We start from the raw sequence: 20,968 nt of genomic DNA, 5'->3' as shown, positions 1-20,968 counted from the left end.
TCTCTGAGACAACCTGTGATTGACCAAAGTCTGCCGTCACAGACTAGACTTTCTCAAACAGAAAATAAAACCAAGAGAAGATGCAGAAGTCTAGTTTTCCATCAGACTTCTTGAATTACAACAAGCCGAAAGGCTATTATGTAATTTTTGCACAGTGACACTAAAAGCAAACAGCACAGCCCAGCTTTAAAGTGACTTGACAGACACTTTATGATACAAAGGAATTTGTTTTGGGGGAAAAACAGTGATTTTGTGTGCAGTGTGAGATTTTGTGTATCTGAAAGCCCACTCATGACAAGAGTGTTGGCTTTATTAATACCATTTTTAAAATGAAATTTTATCAGGCCTATTCCAAAAAACAAAGCAACCCCAAGTTTTGGTTCCTCTCAGTGAAATAACTATGTGAGACAGTTGAGGGCAAGAGAGTACAGGTTTGATTAATCAAGCACTTTGTGGTGTCCCATGATGGGGAAAACACTGATATGATGACGAACAGAGAGATGAAAGTTGGTGACTCAGTGGTCACCTTAAATGAACCTACTTTAACCAGGATATACAGACTGGTGAGATCAGGCCATAAAGACAAAACAGTGCATCCCATGCTTGATGTTTTATGGGTATGGTTTTTATGTCAGTATAGATCAATATATTTGAAATCCTCTTTGGATGGATGGGATGGGATGGATGTTTTTAAAATCTTGCACATGAGGAGCCAAGGCCGTAATCTTCTCATTTTCAGGGAATCTCAACTAATGACAAATTGGTTTAAAAGATTACACAGGGCTTCTGTCACAAGACTAAAGCACCACAAATGACGGCTGAGCCGCACATAAAATGTTTGCGTTTCTGGCGGGAACCGACTGCGTGCGTGTTCAAAGTGCTGACTACATCTTACGAATTCATAATTCATTTAAACCTCAAGTTTTGTTGACATCGACTACACAGAGGACGCAGATGCAGAGATGTTTTCTCATATAAACACAACATTATACAGGTCTCGCTTTTAGTTTTGCCAGAACAAGCTTCAGATTCACAAGCCTCAGATGTTTATCATAGATTTTTATTTATTTGTCACGTCAAAGGCACTCAAAAGCCAACAGCACATTATAAACAGAACATAAAATCAGGTAGCAGCAAAACAGAATGAATCTACCTTTTCTCAACTACTGTTTGTTAGTTTAGTTAGTTAGTAGTTTGTCAGATGATGAACCGGCCAGTGGATTTTTTTTTTTTTTTACAGAGTGGAACTAATTTCTGCAGGAAAATTAAGCATGACAGATTATGACCTATAATCTGAATCACTGTGACTGATCTCTTATATCTCCAACAGCTGAAAACAGGTCTGTTATCAGTATTTTGACAGTGCATTTATTCCCACATGGTTGTCGACGGTTTATCTTCCAGATGAAATATGAGAAGTTTCTCAGTGTCAAAATACAGCATTTGCTCCATTTGTAAACAATACTACTTGTACACAGAATCTAGGTTGTTCCTTTATTTGATGGTATAAGTGATACATTAACAACATGGATGATTTTCATAAAGATGTATTAATCCAAAGCCTGGGCGATCATGTTTATGTCGAGGAGACTTTACCGGGTACTCAACTGAATCATAAAGGAGTCAGGGAGAAGTCAATCTCCCCAGGTCCAATTAGCCACAGTAACTGCTGTACCCATGAGGGTTTACATTTCAAATCACACTGTCTTCAACATGGGCTGTGCTGAAAAAGGTCCCAATCAAAAATATTTTAAGACCTGTAAACATGCTCTGACATCTTCACGCAGAGCAGGACGGTCTTTGACAGCAGGGACGCAGTACGCATGTTAGTCCACGCCTGTTTGCACTTTGCGTGCATCAAATTCCTCAGGTGAAAGAAGTGTTGGATGCAGCCGCGCCCATTTTTTTTTTTTTGGTGAGATCTCCCAGAGTGAAGCTAATGCTAACATGTTAGGTGTCTCGTAATGAACAACCCCTATCACGATTAGCATTAACCTCAACCAGGGACTTGACTTTAAGGCTGTTCCATCACCCGTGTGTCTCTCTTCAGTGTTGGTGCTCCCAGTGCTGAGGATGTCCTGCAGGAGGCGACAGACGCACAGATCATTATTCATTCATCATTTAGACATTTGGAATGAGGTGCTTCATTCACTATTCACTAGAATGAGCCAATAACCGGGCATAGTTGTGACTTTGTGGTGAACTGCATTAAACAGTTAGGTAGCAAAGAATGTGGAGAATGGATTGAATGAATGTCATTTAAATGAACAAAATACATTGAAAAATGTCCTATCTGCACTGATTAGCCTACATTTCAAAATGTAATCTCTATCTAAACCCGTATTTTACTGACACAAACCAAAAAATACTTTGCTGTTTATACACAATGAGCACTTTGAACCCAATTTCTCTCACTATCCTCCTTATATTTCCCCTCAAACAACATAGATTTCAGGTTTGATCATTTACACCTTTTCTTATGGCTGTTCTTTTTCTACGGTATCAACTGTAAATTAGGCTGGTGTTAGAAATCTGACATACATTTCTGTGGCTTTGAAACACATCTGTGACCCTCTTAAGGGTCTGTGGGATTGAAGAGTTCAAGAGTGCAGACTCAAGTGGTGTTGGCCGACTTTTAGAAGAGTGTGAGAGATCAGGTGAGGGGCAGCTGGAGCTATCAGTGAAGCTCTGTGTCTGTTATCCTCCTCCTGACACGTTATGAGCTACAACAGGATGCAGTCTTGAGTCTGATTTAAAATCAAAGTCAAAGTTGAAATGTTGTCAGGACTTGAGTGTGTGTTTTCGCGTGTGTTTGTTGTAATGGTTAGTTAGTAATAGTTAGTTACTGACCTGGCTCCTGAGCACAGCGACACCACTTCCTCTTTCAGCAACCGGTGCCTTTCCTTCCTCTCTACAGAGCGTCGCTCTCTCTCTCTTCTGCCTCCTCTCCACCTTCTGAATTTCTCTCTCTCTCTCGCTCCAATTGAACAGTAAACCAAAACGTGGGTTTACTCTCTTTTATACACTTGTGTGTGACTCATGTGAAATCCCCTTCTAGCAGAATGACTATTAAAAAGAAAATCACGCAATAAATTTGCAGTAAGATGCCATTTATCTTTTATGTAAATGATCTAAATGATCTTCTGTGGGCAGCACAGAAGAGAAAATATATTCATTTCTTGGCTTTAATCGGGTTATTTACAGTTTGTGATGACAGCACCAGAGGTTGACATTAAAATGACAGTAGTTTGACATCATGAATTTAAAGTAAATTGTATTTTAAAAAACTGAATCTCCTCTTCAAACTCATATGAAAGGATTCTTAATGTGATGGTCAGAGAGATTTAATAAAGCTGGGCTTAATTCAAAAGAAATATATATAGTGGGTACGGAAAGTATTCAGACCCCTTCACTTTTTCCACATTTTGTTATGTTACAGCCTTATTCCAAAATGGATTAAATTCTTTTTTTCCCTCATCAATCTACACACAATATCCCATAATGACAAAGTGAAAAAAGTTTTTTAGAAATTTTTTCAAATGTATTAAAAATAAAAAACTGAAATATCACAAGTACATAAGTATTCACACCCTTTGCTGTGAAACTCAAAACTGAGCTCAGGTGCATCCTGTTTCCACTGATCGTCCTTGAGATGTTTCTACAACTTGACTGGAGTCCACCTGTGGTAAATTCAATTGATTGGACTTGATTTGGAAAGGCACACACCTGTCTATATAAGGTCCCACAGCTGACAGTGCATGTCAGAGCAGAAACCAAGCCATGAAGTCAAAGGAATTGTCTGTAGACCTCCGAGACAGGATTGTATCGAGGCACAGATCTGGGGAAGGGTACAGAAAAATTTCTGCAGCATTGAAGGTCCCGAAGAGCACAGTGGCCTCCATCATTTGTAAATGGAAGAAGTTCAGAACCACCAGGACTCTTCCTAGAGCTGGCCGCCTGTCCAAACTGAGCAATCGGGGGAGAAGGGCCTTGGTCAGGGAGGTGACCAAGAACCCGATGGTCACTCTGACAGAGCTCCAGCGTTACTCTGAGGAAATGGGAGAACCTTCCAGAAGGAAAACCATCTCTGCAGCACTCCACCAATCGGGCCTTTATGGTAGAGTGGCCAGACGGAAGCCTCTCCTCAGTAAAAGACACATGACAGCCCGCTTGGAGTTTGCCAAAAGGCACCTAAATGGATTAAAAGAATTTAATCCATTTTGGAATAAGGCTGTAACATAACAAAATGTGGAAAAAGTGAAGGGGTCTGAATACTTTCCATACCCACTGTATATTTCTTTGGTTTTTCTTACTTTTCTTATTTCTTACAATTGTATTCACACATTAAATGAACCTAGTTTGAGCTCTGCCTGTGGAACTAAACCCTGCAGGCTCTGTTTGAAACTGTCCAGAGTGTTTTCTTCTTCTGCCTCAGCAAAGAGAATGAATGGCTAAATTAAGAACACTTAAACACAGCAGCACAGCTCATCATTCCTCACTTCCTCTTAAGAAATAAGATTGAAGCTGTGTCCCAAATCCAAACTACATACTAACACTATACACCATGTTCCACATACAATCATCATACCGAAAATAATCAACAGACTTTACTGGTAGGAAATGACACCGTACATGCAAAGTCAGGCATCCGTCAAACAGCGACTGCAAGTTAAACTTCACAAACAGATAGCAAAATGTTTTTTTATATTTATTCATTTAGGTTTTCTAGATCTTTCTGGAGCTGTCTCACCACCATCAATTTATCTAATTTGCAATACATTTTGAATAAATGAAAAAAAAAAATTCCGGCTGCGAACAGTTCCTCCATTTCCTTTGTGGCAGAATAGCGTCCATCAACAGCTCGCTCAAAAATCAACTGTATTTATTCTGCAGAAATACTTCATTATCTAGAGTGAACACACTACACAGATCTGCTTAGAATTAGTGTGGATTTGGGACACGCTGTACAAGTCTGCAGCCACACTCGCGGCTCTTTAGGGCTGTACTTAAGACACACTGGAGGAAAAGTTAAGAGGTCACCAACATGATTACAGTTCATCCTGAGGGGAACATGACTGTGCACGACCTATGTTATTAATGGCCATTCAATAGTTGTCGAAGCGGAAATTTCCCTCAAAACTACAAATATCAACCTCGTGGTGGCGCAGAAGATCAACAAAGTCATTAGGATTCATCATCTGGGAACCACGAATGTTTGTGCACTATTTTGTGCCAGTTTTTCCAGTAGCTGTCGAAATAAGTTAATAAAAAGCTGTTTGTGTAGTGGATGCATACAATTTGCCCTTGGGTCAGTAAAATTTGAACAAAGGAGAAAACATTTTAATTGATTTTTTATCAGTGATCGTTTCATAGAAGTCACAGGATTCACTGTCTCATATCAATTTTACAAGTTTTCTTACACCTTTGATTGTTTCTTATCAAGACACCTGTACAGTCTCTTATCATTATGACTGTGCGGGGTCTTGAGATGAACTGGATTTCTGTTTGACAGTTATATGAGGATCACCTGCGGGGATTTTGAGAGAGATCCTTTTCCACTAAATGACTGTGATCCTGCACACTATCCCCGTTGCATGTCTCAGATGCTGCCCGTTAACTGGCCCAGAATCTCACTGCATGCAGTGTTTGCTTGTGGTAACAAGTCATACTGCTCTGTTTCTGATGTTTCTGAGAAGACAAGGTGCCTCCCCATTAATTCTCGTCACCCCCCCCCCCCCCACCACCACCACCACCACCACCCCCCCCCCTCCTCACCCCTGTCTCCAGCACTGAGAGTAGCATTTTCTGACTCACTGGCTGCACACTTTGCCTGCATGCAAACCTTTTTCTTACACCCATTCAGTAGACTTGTGTCAAGCATTACATTCCTGTGAGCGTGATAAAGAGGAAACACATTGAAAAAGACAGATCTACCATGTAGTAGTTGAAGGGAAGAGCTTGAAAGTACATGAGAAGGCGGGGAATGAAGCAGAGATGCGGCAGGGACCCCCCCTCTTTCATGTACTGGAAATTCACAATGTATAATGTGCCAGCTGAGGACACTTCAAACTCAATCCTCTCTTCTTCTGTCTGGCTTTCCGTCTCCGCCTCTAACAGATTACAAACGTAGGGAGGAAATCGCTCTGCAAGTTTCCCTTTTCATTTCAAAAAAGTTTGTGTATTGTCCTGGCGATCAGAAAACTTCATATCATGTGAGAATATATGTTGGGAGAAAGAGACAGAGAGCGTGTACGTGTCTGTCACCTCAGATGACATCATATTTCTGCATTAAGGGGGAAGCAGATCCTAATCTTCTTTCGGAGTCAAACTGAAGAGACAAAACACAACAGTTTGTCAAGAAGACCTTTGTCGTCTCCATCACCTTCACTCGGCACCTCACCTACTTTCGATTCTTTGATGAGCTGCCGCCGAGGAAACAAGAAATGACATATGAAAGTTTATTCATTAGAGAAAAGGACTGTATGAGTTGTGTTTATAACTAGTCAAAAGAAGAGAAAAGAATAACATACTTTCTTTTTCTCTCTGTTTCTACAGCTCTGTTACAGTGTTTCCACGTGGGCAACGCGAGGGCCTGACTTCACTGTGTTTTCCTGTCATATGTGGGATCTGTATGAGAGGCCCAACGCACATGCATACAGCTGATATGATCTGATAACATTTTTAGCTCTCGATGCCGTCATCTATGGTCTGTCTGCACTCAAATTGTGACATGTGGCAGCACAGCCAGAGGTTTATTCTCCAGTAGACATGTACTGCAATTATTTTCATTTCACTAACAACATCTGTTTGAGGCCAAAAGAAGCTATTGTCTCACTCCAAAACAACATTATACGACTAAACAGTACGAGCGACGAAGAGCAACAGAGTGGTGTTTCATTCCTGCTCTCTCACAGTGACATACGAGAGCTCGGTTTCCCCCGATTAAAACCCCTGCATCTAAAATTAGCAGTATAAAGGAGGTGTGGGTGAGCTTTCAGGTGGAAAGACCGACGTTGGTTATGATTCAATTCCAAAAACTACTTTAAATATACGCACGACTCTCAATTTTTTTGGTTATTGGAACTGTTTGTCCTCACTGGCTGATTCACTGAAAAGCAAAGTTAGATCTTAAACTTAAATTCTAAGACTACTTGCACAAAAACATGTCAGTTTTGTCTCAGTTAGTGTTCAAAGTTGGCTGTTTTTTTTTTTTTTTTTAGAGGATCTGTCAGTAACAACCATATAATATCTAATTTCTCAAACTAAATAGGTTAGTGGTGTAAACTGGCTCCACTGGCTCCAAACAGAAACTAAAAAGGAGTTTTTTTTAACCTCCCCACCGTGTGATGTCACACTTATGTAAAACAATAAGAACTGAAAGGTTCAGTTTCCAGAGGAGTTCATTTCCAGATTGCCATAGATAAATATTTAAGAGAATACATTTAAAATGCATTATGGGAAATATCTCCAATATAAAATGTCGCTTGCAACAGTCGGTTATGTATGTTTGTAAGAAAGTCATATTCATTTAGTAAAATTAGATTTTGCTGCATTAGAGCGATACAATTAGAAACTCGCAGGGGTTATAAGCTCTAAATGATCACTTCGCTCAATGCAGGTGGGTCGTCCATCATGATGAGTGTCATTACGTCTGGAAATAACTTTGAAGTCTTTAAATGAGATATCAAAAGATTCAAAATGTTAACTGTATTGTTGTAGATTTTGACCAATGACCATATTTAGTGTCATATGGAAAAATGCCACATTTGGTCCGATTGGTCTAAAGGCTTAAAATTTGTTATGGACATACTTTTTTAGTTTTAGATCGCAGGAATAATCATGCATTCATTGATGGTCAGGATTTTTGAAAAGTGAGGGAAAACACTGAAGCTGTGCTGTGAATGACTTTTTAGACTGCATATGTGTGCAGATCTTCGATATTCAACTTGCTGTGAGTCCACATCTGCCAAGTACCTGATTGTTGAGTTACAGCCATTTTCTTATCATACTGACTTTGATATGATGAGAATAAAAGCGTAACTTGTACTGATATGAAATAAACAGATAAATAGATAAACACTTCCACCAAAGTAAATTTAATATTTCAATCATCACAACATACCAACACAACATATTTGCACATTCATGTAACATGTATGAGTCTAATAGGCTTTGATAGAGAGATGAGGTTTTGTTACTTTGATGTCATGGAAATTAGATGTCATGGCAACATTTCAGCTACAAACTGTTCCTTTTTTAACCCTTTTCTGTGTGCTTGAAAGACATCAGTTCGAAAAAACAAACGGTTATTTGTTATTTGTATTTATGTTTTCTCCTATCTAAATCAATCTATTTAAGAGCACAGAATATTTCGGACAATTCAATTGATTTAGTAAATGTATCAAACATGTCGAATGTCCATTTATGAGTATGGTTCCTTTATGGATGTGTAATTGAAATAGATGTTGATGATGACTTGGTGTTCTGTAACCATTCAGCCAATGTAAGACTGATTAAAGTTTGATCAAAACAAAAATAAATTACACATTAAAATTGGAACGACTGCAGCGACATGAATATGTGCAGGCCTATATACCCCAAATCCAGATGGTCTGACTCCTCCCATTCACGAGCATGGTGACGCTCCACATTAAAAAATGTCACTATAAATTGATATTTTACATATTAGCCATTATCTGCCTCTGTGAAAATAGTGTCACACTTCCATTCAGAGTTAAGTATTTAGCCACTTGGTGGATCCACTGCAAAATGGTTACAAACAAGCATTGGAATTGCAGTTGAACAAGCTGATTACAGTGCTAAAAAAAAATAAACAAATGTTTAAGACTCCTATATTCTAATTAACTAGATTAAGTTTGTGTACTTATAGTTTCAATTTACTGATTGATTGGCAAGATCTTCATCAGGAAAATCTGCGTAAATGTGCCTTTTTCAGGATACGTGTGAGACAATAAAATCCCCTGAAATGACCGAGGCAGTTGTCTAATTCATTCAACACATAAATCCCTCAAAGCTGCCCCTGTATACACAGTCATGTCTCAGTCCAGCCTTTAAAAAAACATGTAAATCCTAAAAGCCACACCAAGACAGAAATGATTAATGAGGTTTCCTTAGTTTACCCAATGAGCAGCGCCGCCATCTACTGGAAGAAATTAGTTATTGCATCAACATGTCATTATCGTTTTAAAAAACCTCATATATGGCATGACTTCAGACCACAACATGAAAAGCCAGCTGTTTTAGGAAATGATCCTTTTTACAAATGAAAGTATATATCTATGACCAGTTTACATGAATGGGACTGACAGTAAAGAGGAATAGTGTTAGTTCTGGTCTTTTCTTGAGTGCACTGACTAACAAAAAAAATAGAATTTCAGCTGCAGTATTAAATTACAACTACATAAGGCCTAATTTTTTGTGCTAATTTTTGCTGAAAATGTCAAATGCAGTGTCAAAATCTGCTTCAATCGAAAAGCCAGTATCATGGTAAAGTGCAGTGTTTGCAGGATCTTTAGCAGCTCACATGTATGTTGGCCACAGTGGGATCAGACCCACAGACTTCTACATTTTGGGAGGCGGTTCCTCTAATAGCTGAGCGGCACCCTCCGCAAACCTGACAACACACATCTGTGTTAGCTGGGTGACTGGATGTCCCGTGGCAGCCGAAAGTTGTGTTGAATCAACCTAACTTTAAAAATCAGGACGTGCTTTGGTGCTCAGAGCAACTAATATTCTGAGTAACCATTGCCCCAACACACAAACTGATCTCTTCTTCTCCTGTGCACAACACCTATTAAACATCATACAGCTGTGTGAGCGGGATGACGTCTTCATGTGGAAAATGATTAAATTAGCCAAAATAAATAAATTTGGTATGTGGTGCCAGCGGTATTACATACACCATGCTAAAACTACAGATGAATCTATTTGTTAAGGGGGAAACAATGGGGTGTCTTTCTGATTGTTTTTCCTGTGTTAAAACCACAGTTTCTCACTCTGATTGGCGCCATCTGTGACTGTCAGCTTGCCACCCTCAGGCTGTTAATGGATCAAAACATAAGCAGAAAACAATGGAGAAAGTCTATATATCTAAAAAAAAAAAAAAAAAAAAAAGTAGGAGTCTAAGGATGCTGGTCAACATGGTCAACCAATATGAGATTTATCATATAAAAACCGTAGTTTTGCCCCAAATAACAAGCAGAAGAATAAATAAGTAAATTGGAGAATATGAATGTGCACCGTTGCAGCGAGTACACTAATCAGGTGCCTTGCATAACATTACTGAAATCTAAATCTTTTAATTGCCTTCTAGCTTTTTATTTATCATTTAAATGTAACTTACTGTTTACTCATACAGAGCAGTTGTTGAAGGCAGTTTGGATTAAGAGCAATTGGTATTTTGTTTGAAGACGATCGAAAGTAATGTGTCTGATGTTCATAGAAGATAATTCATAGAGTGTGTGTTGCAATCATACAGGAAAGAGACACGCAGGGAGAGAGAGAGAGAGAGAGAGAGAGAGAGAGAGAGAGGAAGATTGTTCTTATAACAAGCAGTAGGCACTCCTTTTTTCTTTATCTCCTGCTCCATTTCTCCCACTCACAAGGCAAATAAAGAAGGTAAGAAGCACACTCTTTGATTTAACATCCAAATTATGCAAAAGCAGCCTTTTGGCACCTACTTTAAGGCACAGATTGTAAATCCTAAACCTCTTGGTTACTGTAGATTCAAGAAATCTGAACTTTGTGAGCTTTCTGTCAGGGAACCACAACTGCCGTCAGTAACTTTGGCACAGGATAGCGCTGCCACTGCGTGGAGAGGAGTGTTCATTAGCACGCGCAAGCTGATCTAATTCCAGCTGCACACGAACAGACCCGGTCAAGATGAATGGTCAGGCAGGACCCTGCGGCCTGTGGCTGCAGGAAAAAAAAAAGCAGATTCTTCTCTCTTGAATCTCACTTGTACTCTTGTATTAATCACATTTTGACATTTAAAGACAAAAAAAATGCTGGTCCTTTATGCTGGGCCATTATCTATTAGATTTCTTAAGGGTAACAGATAAGTCTCCAGCAAACGAATGCAGGTCAATGCAATGTCCTCTAAAGTGATAAAAAAAACAAGTTGAATACAGATCGCAGAGCGACACAGCGTTGAATAAAACCAAGTGCATACTGAATCTTTTCATGTTAATTATGACACAGAAGAGTTCTCAGCAAAGAAACTAAACCAAGAACATAGGAAGGAAGGAAGTCTATGGTGTCATGTGTGTGATGAGGACACCAACCTGTCTGTGTTTTAGGCAACTAACATGTGAAATCCATTTTCATATGCAATCCTGCACGTTGCGCATTTTCCATCTTTGTCAATGGTGATAACGCAATGCTTGTGTGACATTTCATATTTCCAGTGAAATTTCATAGTAGACAAACAGCCCCAAAATCAAGTCAGTATCTTTTGTGTTTCAGCTTATCTCCAGCTTGACATTACCTAAATGGCTGATATGAACAGTACACAGTTTCCTGTCCATGCAATGAGCAGACTTCCAACCAACACCAACAGCTCCAGCAGCTCCAGCAGCTCTTGGCAAACAGAGTTGGTCAAAGGAATCCAAATCACAGCTACTCTGCTCATCTTCCTGGTGAGAAATCGTCCACAGACAGCCTGTGCTATAAACATTGTGCACTACTGACAGTGGGGCTGCATGATGGTTTATAGTAGCCATCAGGGATAGCGGGGATCATTTGATGGTTGTGGGGTTTAGGAGCTACTGAATGACCTCATCTTGAGGTTCACCAGTGGTACATTAAATATGTGGCTGGAACCAGAAGCTGGTTAGCTTAGCTTAGCATAAATACTGGAAGCAGGTGGAAATAGCTAGCCTGGTTCTGAACAGAGACTACAGCAACGTCTTGAAACTCATTAGTGAAGATATTATATCTCGTTTGTTTAATCCCCACAAAAACAAAAAATGTAAAACATTTATTGGACAGGAATAGGATTGTTATTGATCTTGTAATTTAACTTTATGCAATAAAGAGCATTTCTCCACATGTGACACTACAGTATTGATCTAGAGGTCTGTCATCCTCTTGGTTTCTGAAGGTGGGAGTTCCTCTGAATGGCCTGGTGGTTTGGGCACTTGGACTGCGGAGTAATCGTCACTTGGGGCGCAGAGGCAGTAGTGGGAACACGCGTGCTGCCAGTAGTTTCCGTGTTTATGTCCTGAACCTGGCCCTGGCTGACCTGGTGCTGCTCCTCAGAACCCCCCTCATGTTGGGCTACATCGCTTACAACTTCAGCTGGCCGTTTGGCCACGTCTTCTGCCGCTTGATCATGTTCCTGCGAGGCCTTGGCTTGTACGCCTCCGCTTTCCTCCTCTGCGCCGTGGCCCTGGAGCGGTGCCTGTGTCTGCTGAGGCCTGTGTGGGCTCGACTGCAACGCCCCACCTGGGCCGTCCCTCTGGCCTGTGGCATCTTGTGGCTGATAGCCACAATCCTGTCTGCGCCGTACCTCCACAGTGCCATCCTGATTGAAATTAACGGGACATACCAGTGCCTGGAAAGTGGGAAGTTCAACTTGGGGCTGTTTGTCACAGAAACGGTAGCAGGTTTCATCTTGCCCTTACTGGTGTTTTTGGGAAGTAACCTAGCTGTTTTGCTCACCATTCAGCAAACAGTGCCCCCAACGCCCACCTCCTCCACCCCTTCAAATGCCAGAAGGATGACCAGGATGTACCACCTACTCTTTTTCACCATGCTCCTCTTCCTCACCTGCTGGGTGCCCTATTTTGTTTTTCGGTTCCTGCAGGCCTTGGATGAGAGACGCCCTGGACTCTATAAAAACGCACGTCTTGGCACATACATCTCTCTATTCCTGGTGTACATCAAGAGTGCTCTTAACCCTGTGCTGTATGTGTTTGCTGCTCGAGGCTTAGGCCGCGCCATCAGAGCTTCGCTTGTATCAACTATCGATCGACTTTTCAATGATGACTCCTCGGAGTCCATACGAAGGAAGTCGCTTAAGAACTCACTTAAGAATTCACAGATGTAGGTATAAAGCAGTTTTGTGGATAAAAATGTAAAATGTGTTAAGTGCAGGGTCTGGAACTTAATTTAGAAGCACTTTTTGTTATGTTGGTAGAAATTCTCGTAACAACATAGCCATCAATAAATAAAATGGTTTGACAAAGTAAAGACATTAATCTGGTGTCTGTGGCTGTCACAGGACCGTTATAAACTCATGAGCCGACCTGCCTGCGCACAAGCCCGCACGCTGCAATTGCAACCAGTGCAAACTACAGCAGTCTTCCACAAGGCCAAGGCTGCTGGCTAAAGCTGTTTACATGATTGTGGCCTTTAACAGAGTTGTTAATCAGACTGAAAAGCTGAGAGAGGATCAACAATTATATGCAGAGCGAACGAGGGATGTGGCAGCAGCAGCCTATTCACTGTGGATATTTTCAGTTGGAAACAGAAAGGTTGCTACTCTTGCTAGTTTCTCTAAAGTTGCAGACTCTGCCTTTAAATATTACTTTGGTTCATGTTTCCATTTGAGTAAATTGCTACAACCCCCACCCCCCCAAATAAGCCGTGTCAATAAGACAACGACAGGTTTAAAGGGGTTGAGTTACTTTAAATCAGGCCAGTTTTATAAGTGTTTCTGAAAAACCACAGCAGATGGAGAAAAAGATAAGTATCGTTAACATTACATTTCCTGTCTGTAGAGATGTAATCCTGTTGACTGATCTGACTGTAACTTAAAGAGATAAGAGTTTAACAATGGTTTGATTACAACAACTTTTTGATTGGGAATTCCTTCCAGTGGTGTGAAAAAGTTGGATTTAAAGGCTTGGGTCGATGGTGCCAGAAACATCCAGCACATAGCTCAACTGGCATGATTCGTCGTGTGAAAATTTAGAGTGGAGCCGGAGAACATACACATCTCAGAACCAGGTGGGATTTCTCCGCTGTCAGCTATATAAGATAGAAATGGACGTGCATTAAGTGTCATCAGCCCCTGTTGTGGCACGTTGAAGGCGAGGTCATAACAGAGCAGAAAAATGAACTCGTGTTGATCATGAGTCATTTCGTCCATTTCTCAGCAGAAGGGAAACACCTTCATAGTAAACACAAGCCAAAGTCAACAAAGCATCAATACCTCCTGGCCCCAGGGTACCATTTGTTGTATGGATTCCTCCAAGATAACAAACCATCAAGATGCACGATGGTCCAAGCAACATGATGCTGAATTTACCTTGTCAGTATCAACAGTGAACACATCCATCACTCTGTTGAGCTCAAGCTCAAGGTGTTCAGATTTAAACATCTTCTAGTCTATTTCGTCATATTTGGTGCCATAAACTATGCCAACATACCAATGACTGTACGTGTCTACGGCTGTGAGAGGACTGAAGCACAACAGGAGCAGGATGTCAATATGTTGCAAGATCATTATCTCATTGTGAATGTACCAAAGAAGAAGAAGAAAGCTTTGCTATCATTTGTTTTTAAAAACCACACCTATTCTGACAGTTGGCAAAAAGGTATACAACTGTAGTTAATGATAGCACTTTGCATTTATTTTCTTTCTACAATAAAACACAAATAAACAAGCCAGTCTCTCTGAATCCTCTTTAATTACATCTGATCATAGAGTTTATTCTTGTCTACAGCATGAAATCATCTCTTCAACGTCCAACAGGGGGAAAATTTTGTTGTTTGTTTTAATTTGCAAGTCCAGTATTTCTTTAATGAAGTTTGTGTGTTCTGGCGTTTAGGCTCAAATGATCAGAGAGAAGTTGGATATCTGACAGTATATCTCTACAAAAAATGATAAATAAATAATGTATTCATGAGAAATAGTCAGTTAAATTCAAATTTTCATATAAAATTGAATAATGTAAAATACACGAGAAGGGACACCCCGGTAGTCGTGTGCTTAAGGTGCATAGCACATAACCGCAACATCTGTGGTTTGATTCTGGTTGTGGATCTTTTTCTTGCTTTACTTTTATTCCAATACAGGCAAAATGCCAAAAATAATCTTTAAAAAAAAAAAAAAAAGAAAAAGAAAACTGGGGAGCGGGCATGAAGAAGCACGTTGCAATGTGTGAATGCCAATTGCTCGGGTTAAAACAAAATGAGTGGTAGTTTTTCTGTCTGTGTGATGTTCCTTTTATTGACCAAGTTGCAGTAACTTTGGGGTTTAAACTTTCCCAATAATTACTGTTAAACTGCTGTCAGCCACAGTCTTTTACTATTATTACTGCGGGCACAAAAGAAAAAAAAACAGATTCCACACGTAGAGGCTGCAGTTTTGTTTGGCTGAATTTGATTATCGCAGGTACCACAAAAAGTGGAACTGCGTAAAGTCACCAAGTAACATATCCCCATGCAACGTGCGTACTCTTCTTATATCTGTAAATTCCCTTTCACATATGTTTTCTCAGTCCTGTGTGAGGAGGGATTTGGTGAGGTTCCAGTCTGAACAAAGTGCATCATTGATTGGAGTGAAGCTGGGGTTGAACAGCTGATCAGCGTGTTTGTGAGCCTGTTGCAGCAGCGCCTGGGCATCCTGGATGGCCTCCGATTCCTGCAGGATTTCTCCCAGTTTCCGGGCAGTGGTCTTAGAGTCACCGTCTGGAATAATTTTTCTCAACCTTGCCTGAGGAAAACAAAAACAATAAGCACTGCTGTGTGGTTTCGCGTGTTTCTTGTAAGTGTGGAGTGTTGTGACAAAAACAATACAAAAAATACAAAAACACCACATCATCTTGTAGTTGAGATCTGTAGTTGATAGATTTACCCAGACAATACAGAACCACAGAGGTCACATTCTCACTCTGCGTTTCGAAAGATTTCACACTTTTTTCACAATATTACAAGAAAAGTTGCGCCACAGAACATGTTTAGACTTTACAGTTACATTGTAGAGGAAGTGCTAACTCAGACATTTTGACCACAATCTTATTCAGAAAATGTGACGGAACAATGTGGACCTTTAGAGGTGAAAACAACCATTTTGCAACAGGGACAAGTCAAGCTGATACTTGACGTTGTGAGTGTGTTTTTTTATGCTCACCTCTAATGTTGTTTCACCTTTTTGCGGAGGGAGAGGGGGGAGGTTGAGCACTGCTTGTTCAGCCATCTGTAAGATCTGTGTAAACACAAATGGGAGGAAAGGCACTGCACTGAGTATCATTTTACATCTTTTATGTCTTCATCTAATAGTTGAGATAAACAGAAACCTTGATGTGGGTCATATGGATTATACTAAGTGATATTACCAACATAACAACCACATTTCAGATGCATTTCGACTGAATCAACAGGAGCAGCGTAAACTCACTTGTTTGTCTACCCCTTCCGTTTCTGGGTCTCCTTAATGCTGATGTCTACGGTTATGAAATAGCCTTTTTTGTCAATGCATTGCTATTAAAACTTTGTGAAAACCTCATGACAAAGTGTTTTGGAAATCTCTAAGATGAGCCAAGATCGATTTTGACTTTGGATGAGAGACTTCACATCACAAATAGATATAACTTTACACACAGCGTAGAGAAATTGAAAGATGATGATGTTGGGATACTGCAGTAGAATAATGTATAAAGAGAAAGTCGGACCAATAATTTTATCCAAACGTATGCGTTTCCTGCCTGCAAATAAAATACCGAGTAGCCTTTCACGAGCATGTCTGGAGACATAAAAACTCAAGTCTAGTTTCAACTAATCAACAACCGGTTGTAGAATGAAGTAATATTGCATAATGTTCATGGGGAGAAAAAAAAAATCACAACATATATCTAAAGTTGTGGGCAAAAAGACATTTTGTTATGTTGAGTTGATGCTTTTTGCACCTCATTAGCTTTCTCCTCCTCGTCCTCCACCTGGTCTCTCAGTGTGCTGCATGTGTGCTGTAAAGAGACCGTCTCCTCCTCTGTCTTCTCCAGGGCACTGACCACAGCCCTCAAGTCTTCCTGGAAACCCAGACAAAAGAGCAAGACATTACATCACACAACTACAGACATCAAAGTGCTTATTCTGTCCGGCCAACGGGCCTGACTATAGTTAAAAATAGTAGATATAGTAGAGAAAAGTTGCAAAACCAACAATGTTTTTGTTTTAAATGGAACAAAAACTTTGTTTTCCTTATCATCATCTTCTGGGAAAATGAAGGCTCGATATATGGTGCAAAGGAAGTGCCTCAACCATTGCGCCACCAATACAGGCAAAGGAAAGCGCTTTGGTTTTCCTCAGTAGCTATTTGCTGCTACCACACAGGACATGGTCTCAAACTCACACTTATCAATATATACAAGAAAAATAATATTACCTTCACAGGAGAAGCCTGCAAATATTCAGTTCGAAACATAATACAAATCTTTGCTAACTAAAACGAAACCAAGTGATGTCTTTTGCGACTGCTCTGCAAAGCTCCAGAAAGAGTAGAGCTACTGCCGTAACCCGCCCGGTGTGCTGTACTTCGCTCTCGGGGTTGGACGGCCTGGGAGCCGGCAGAGTGCTGGTGGATTTACACCATCTACTTGATGAGTAAGTAACAAAACCTGCCTGCCTACTTATTAACACCATCAGAAGTACTTTAATGTTAAACAGATCATCAAAAATGCTAATACATTTTCCATCAAAGCACTAATTGATTAGTCAACTAATTCTTTCAGCACTATCTGTGATGTAAAAAATAATCCAACGGAATAAATCCAAAGATTAAGTAAAAAAGACTGAAGGAAAGTTGAAAGTATCTCTCTCTAAAAGTAACACAGAGTAGATGTTCATGCCTCCTCAGACTACACTATTTCTCACCTCCAGGGTGCTCAGAGTCTTCTTTCCAGCCACTGACTTCTTGGTCTCCTCATGGTGGCGTTGAGATGATCGCTCCAATTTTTTTTGTTTTTGCACTGGAACCTTGAGTTGTGCACATTGAGCAAGGAACCTGAAAAGTTTGGGGAAAAAAAAAAAAAAATCAGGAAAAAAAAAGTAGGACATAATCTTTGACAATCAACGTTTATTCTTTTCGGTACTTTGAAATAATCAACCATAAAATCAGATTGAGGGCTGATATAAGGGATAAGGGCTGGGTGATGACTCACAGGAATTCACAGGAATCTTATCACCATGGTGATCGTTGTGCTAATTACAGCTATTATGAGCTATTATGGTCTAAATCTTGTTTGTTTGCACTACATAAATGCACCACACCTACCCCCACTGTATATACTGTTGTTATGAGTACTTATATTGTTCTGTTCTTATTCTTATTGTTGTAGTTTATTTCTAATTTTCTTACTGTACATAGAGAGACAAGTTTCACCGGAGTCAAATTCCTTGTTTGCTTGTACAAACTTGGCCAATAAAGTTGATTCTGATGAAAATCATCATTTTCACTATCACTGAAAAGTAAAACCACTATCTTTTAAACCCTTATTGTAAATGTGCTCTTGCTGCATTGCTGCGCACCTACAAGCACAGTTACAAGCACATTAGAGATACTGATACAGGATAAACAAAAAATTTAACACATTACACAATGACGTAGAGGCGTTGAAAACCCTTCAAGTCAAATATATCAATGTTTTTATCTTAAATTCTCTAGATCACATGCTCAGTTAGGTACATTAGTGCTTTAGAAGTACTCATAGCTTAACATTATGTTAGTCGCAACGATAAACAGTAAATAAACACATGCTACCATCGTAACACAGTCTAGTATCACCAGACCTCATCATGTGTAACGCCACCATTACAGACAGATTAAATCCAGGATAAGGATTCGATCAGGTTTTTTGCATGCAGCAGACTAAGGAGGCCTAAGTACAAGATTCTCTACACGCTACACATCACTCCTGTTATCTTGCACACAATGAATCAAGCCGTTTTTTCCTTATGCGTTAAGATGTGAGGATGTATTTCCATTGCACCAGGAAGTTCTAATTAATTTATAAATTCTGGGTATTTATTTCTGGGAAATTTTGTTGGATGTTTAAGGTGAACATTAACAAAGATCCTGATCTTCTGCACTCAAGGTAACTGCATCTTATTTGTTGAATGTGTAAGTTCATGCCATTTATTCCCATCTTCGTTATTTTCACTTATTGCCCACCTGTTTTTCATTGTGTTCAGATGCTCCTGGCTCTCTTTCTTCTCTGTCCACTTCAAAGCAAGAGTAGCTCTGCGAAAAACAAATTGTCCTTACAAAGTCAACTACTTGCCAGCAGTTTAAGTGCCTCCTTATTTTGTCACGGGGAAAAGTGATGAATGGCTTAAGTGGGTACAATCTGACCCTTACTGGATTTTTGAGGCCGATCAATCAATCAATATTTATTCTAAAAATCCAATAATGATATATCAGCTGATTATATGTTTTTTGAAAGATAAAAATGCAACATAAATCTATAGTCTTGACACAGATCACATAAATCAGTTTATTACACTCCCTGGCCACTTTAATGGGTACCTATGCAATCTAATATGATCCTGTACAACACCTCTGCAAAATATTTTATCTACACAAAGCTTATAATGGCCAGCTTTTGTTAAAACTTTGCAAGAGGTGTTAATTCAATTGTACATATTATTGCATTATCGTTTCTAGAATTTCTCCCCGCTAAAAAAAACAAAATATCAAGACACACTTCTCAATATAATGCAGTCTAGTCTGGCTTTTCAGAACAACAACAACAGGAACAAAAGGTTTCAGCTGTAAAAATTTAATTCAAATGAACACAGTGAAACTCACAGTATGGACAAGTCCATTACGTTCTCCAGAGCAGAGATGGAGGATCCTGGCATCAGCTTCCAGTTGTCCTGACCTTTGACTTTATTAGGGACTGAAGATGAGCCTTCAGCTTTTCAGGACACAAACCAGAGCAACATCAGAAAACATACAGTGTCAATCTGTATTAATCTGCTTTGTGATCCAACATTTAGAGCATGTTGCACTTGCATCGATGTATAATATTTGCACATCTGAGGAGGCAGGACACCGTGCTGAATGAGCTGCTCTAACCTTTCCTCTTCTGTGCTGGTTTTCGGTGGGTGCTCTTGCCAGGGTTTGTGTCACTGGGCCCCGGATCCTGTGAAAACATTATTAAAGCATGTGAAGCACATTAAGGTGAGAAGCTAACCAGAGCTGACTGAATAAAAACGTAGAGTCAACACCAGCTGGACAAACATCTTACCTGATGCTCTGCTGCTCGATGTTTCGTCCTCTGCTCTGATTTTTTGTTGGTTTTCAAGTTAGGTGCTTTAGAAGCGGCCCTGTTGGAGCCACGTACAGGCTTCATAGCTGCTAACTAGTTAAAACGATACAGTGGTTATGGCTAAGCTACGCGTTAGCTAGCGCGATGTAATACCGTCTGCCTGAGCTAAAGTAAATAAGTCGAAATTATGAAATACTGACGCAACAATAAACATGAACTCTTTTTGAGGAAACAACAAGACCTGAAACAAGTTATATAGCGTTAATTCACAAGATTAGTGGACGTCTTTCCGTATAAAATCGTACATTGAACAAAGTTGTTGTCAGCGGTCGAGCTAACTTTTCGCGCTGCTGTTTTCGAACAAATCAGAGCTCACTGCGCATGCGTCAAAATGACAGCGTCAATTTTTTTTCCCGGAAGTCCGCTTGTCAGGCAGCTCGCCGTCTAAGGCGAAACCTCGTGTTACATTAGCAGGGCCAAAATCTAGATAGGGAGGCTACACTTTTATAACTCTGATCTAATGTTTATAATGAAACTATTAATTCATTAACGTACTGGCAACATAGGATACTTTCTTAAGATGAAAAACAAAACCTCGCATGGTCACATGGCCAGGACGTCAATGCTACCTGTGAGGTATGCCGCAGGGCAAATAGGGCTGAGCACACCTTAGTGGATTGAAACCATTTTGCAAAATGTGATTGTTTTTTTTGTATCACAAATTAATTTTCCTG

At 39.9% G+C, this 20,968-nt stretch overlaps 3 protein-coding genes across 3 annotated transcripts in view; 1 reads left to right on the top strand and 2 right to left on the bottom strand.

Annotated features, from left to right (window-relative positions):
- Window positions 1-20,968, bottom strand: part of blzf1 (basic leucine zipper nuclear factor 1) — a 160,835-nt gene that overhangs the window by 122,535 nt on the left and 17,332 nt on the right. The window lies entirely within an intron of this gene.
- LOC139200831 (prostaglandin D2 receptor 2) lies at window positions 10,610-14,612 on the top strand. The gene is made up of 3 exons (XM_070829981.1): window positions 10,610-10,638; window positions 11,485-11,657; window positions 12,122-14,612. The coding sequence occupies exons 2-3, from the start codon at window positions 11,511-11,513 to the stop codon at window positions 13,067-13,069; spliced, it is 1,095 nt and encodes a 364-aa protein (XP_070686082.1). The 5' UTR covers window positions 10,610-10,638; window positions 11,485-11,510; the 3' UTR covers window positions 13,070-14,612.
- cenpq (centromere protein Q) lies at window positions 15,437-20,447 on the bottom strand. The gene is made up of 8 exons (XM_070835354.1): window positions 20,214-20,447; window positions 20,042-20,108; window positions 19,772-19,880; window positions 19,136-19,204; window positions 17,839-17,968; window positions 16,875-16,994; window positions 16,100-16,174; window positions 15,437-15,682 (listed from the first exon to the last, which is right to left on the bottom strand). The coding sequence occupies exons 1-8, from the start codon at window positions 20,316-20,318 to the stop codon at window positions 15,464-15,466; spliced, it is 894 nt and encodes a 297-aa protein (XP_070691455.1). The 5' UTR covers window positions 20,319-20,447; the 3' UTR covers window positions 15,437-15,463.

The sequence above is a fragment of the Pempheris klunzingeri genome, chromosome 1 (assembly GCF_042242105.1).
Source record: "Pempheris klunzingeri isolate RE-2024b chromosome 1, fPemKlu1.hap1, whole genome shotgun sequence".
In the NCBI taxonomy this organism is placed as follows: domain Eukaryota; kingdom Metazoa; phylum Chordata; class Actinopteri; order Acropomatiformes; family Pempheridae; genus Pempheris; species Pempheris klunzingeri.
Note: the sequence above shows the minus strand (reverse complement) of the source record. Positions and strands in the feature narration are given on the sequence as shown.

What these genes read in the sequence shown, in the direction of transcription:
- LOC139200831 (XM_070829981.1), top strand. Translation starts at nt 11,511, where the DNA reads ATGGCTGATATGAACAGTACACAGTTTCCTGTCCATGCAATGAGCAGA. An exon ending in CTACTCTGCTCATCTTCCTG is followed by an intron (nt 11,658 to 12,121) that starts GTGAGAAATCGT and finishes TGGTTTCTGAAG; the next exon opens with GTGGGAGTTCCTCTGAATGG.
- cenpq (XM_070835354.1), bottom strand. Translation starts at nt 20,318, where the DNA reads ATGAAGCCTGTACGTGGCTCCAACAGGGCCGCTTCTAAAGCACCTAAC. An exon ending in ATCGAGCAGCAGAGCATCAG is followed by an intron (nt 20,109 to 20,213) that starts GTAAGATGTTTG and finishes ATGTTTTCACAG; the next exon opens with GATCCGGGGCCCAGTGACAC. An exon ending in ACCAGCACAGAAGAGGAAAG is followed by an intron (nt 19,881 to 20,041) that starts GTTAGAGCAGCT and finishes TGTCCTGAAAAG; the next exon opens with CTGAAGGCTCATCTTCAGTC.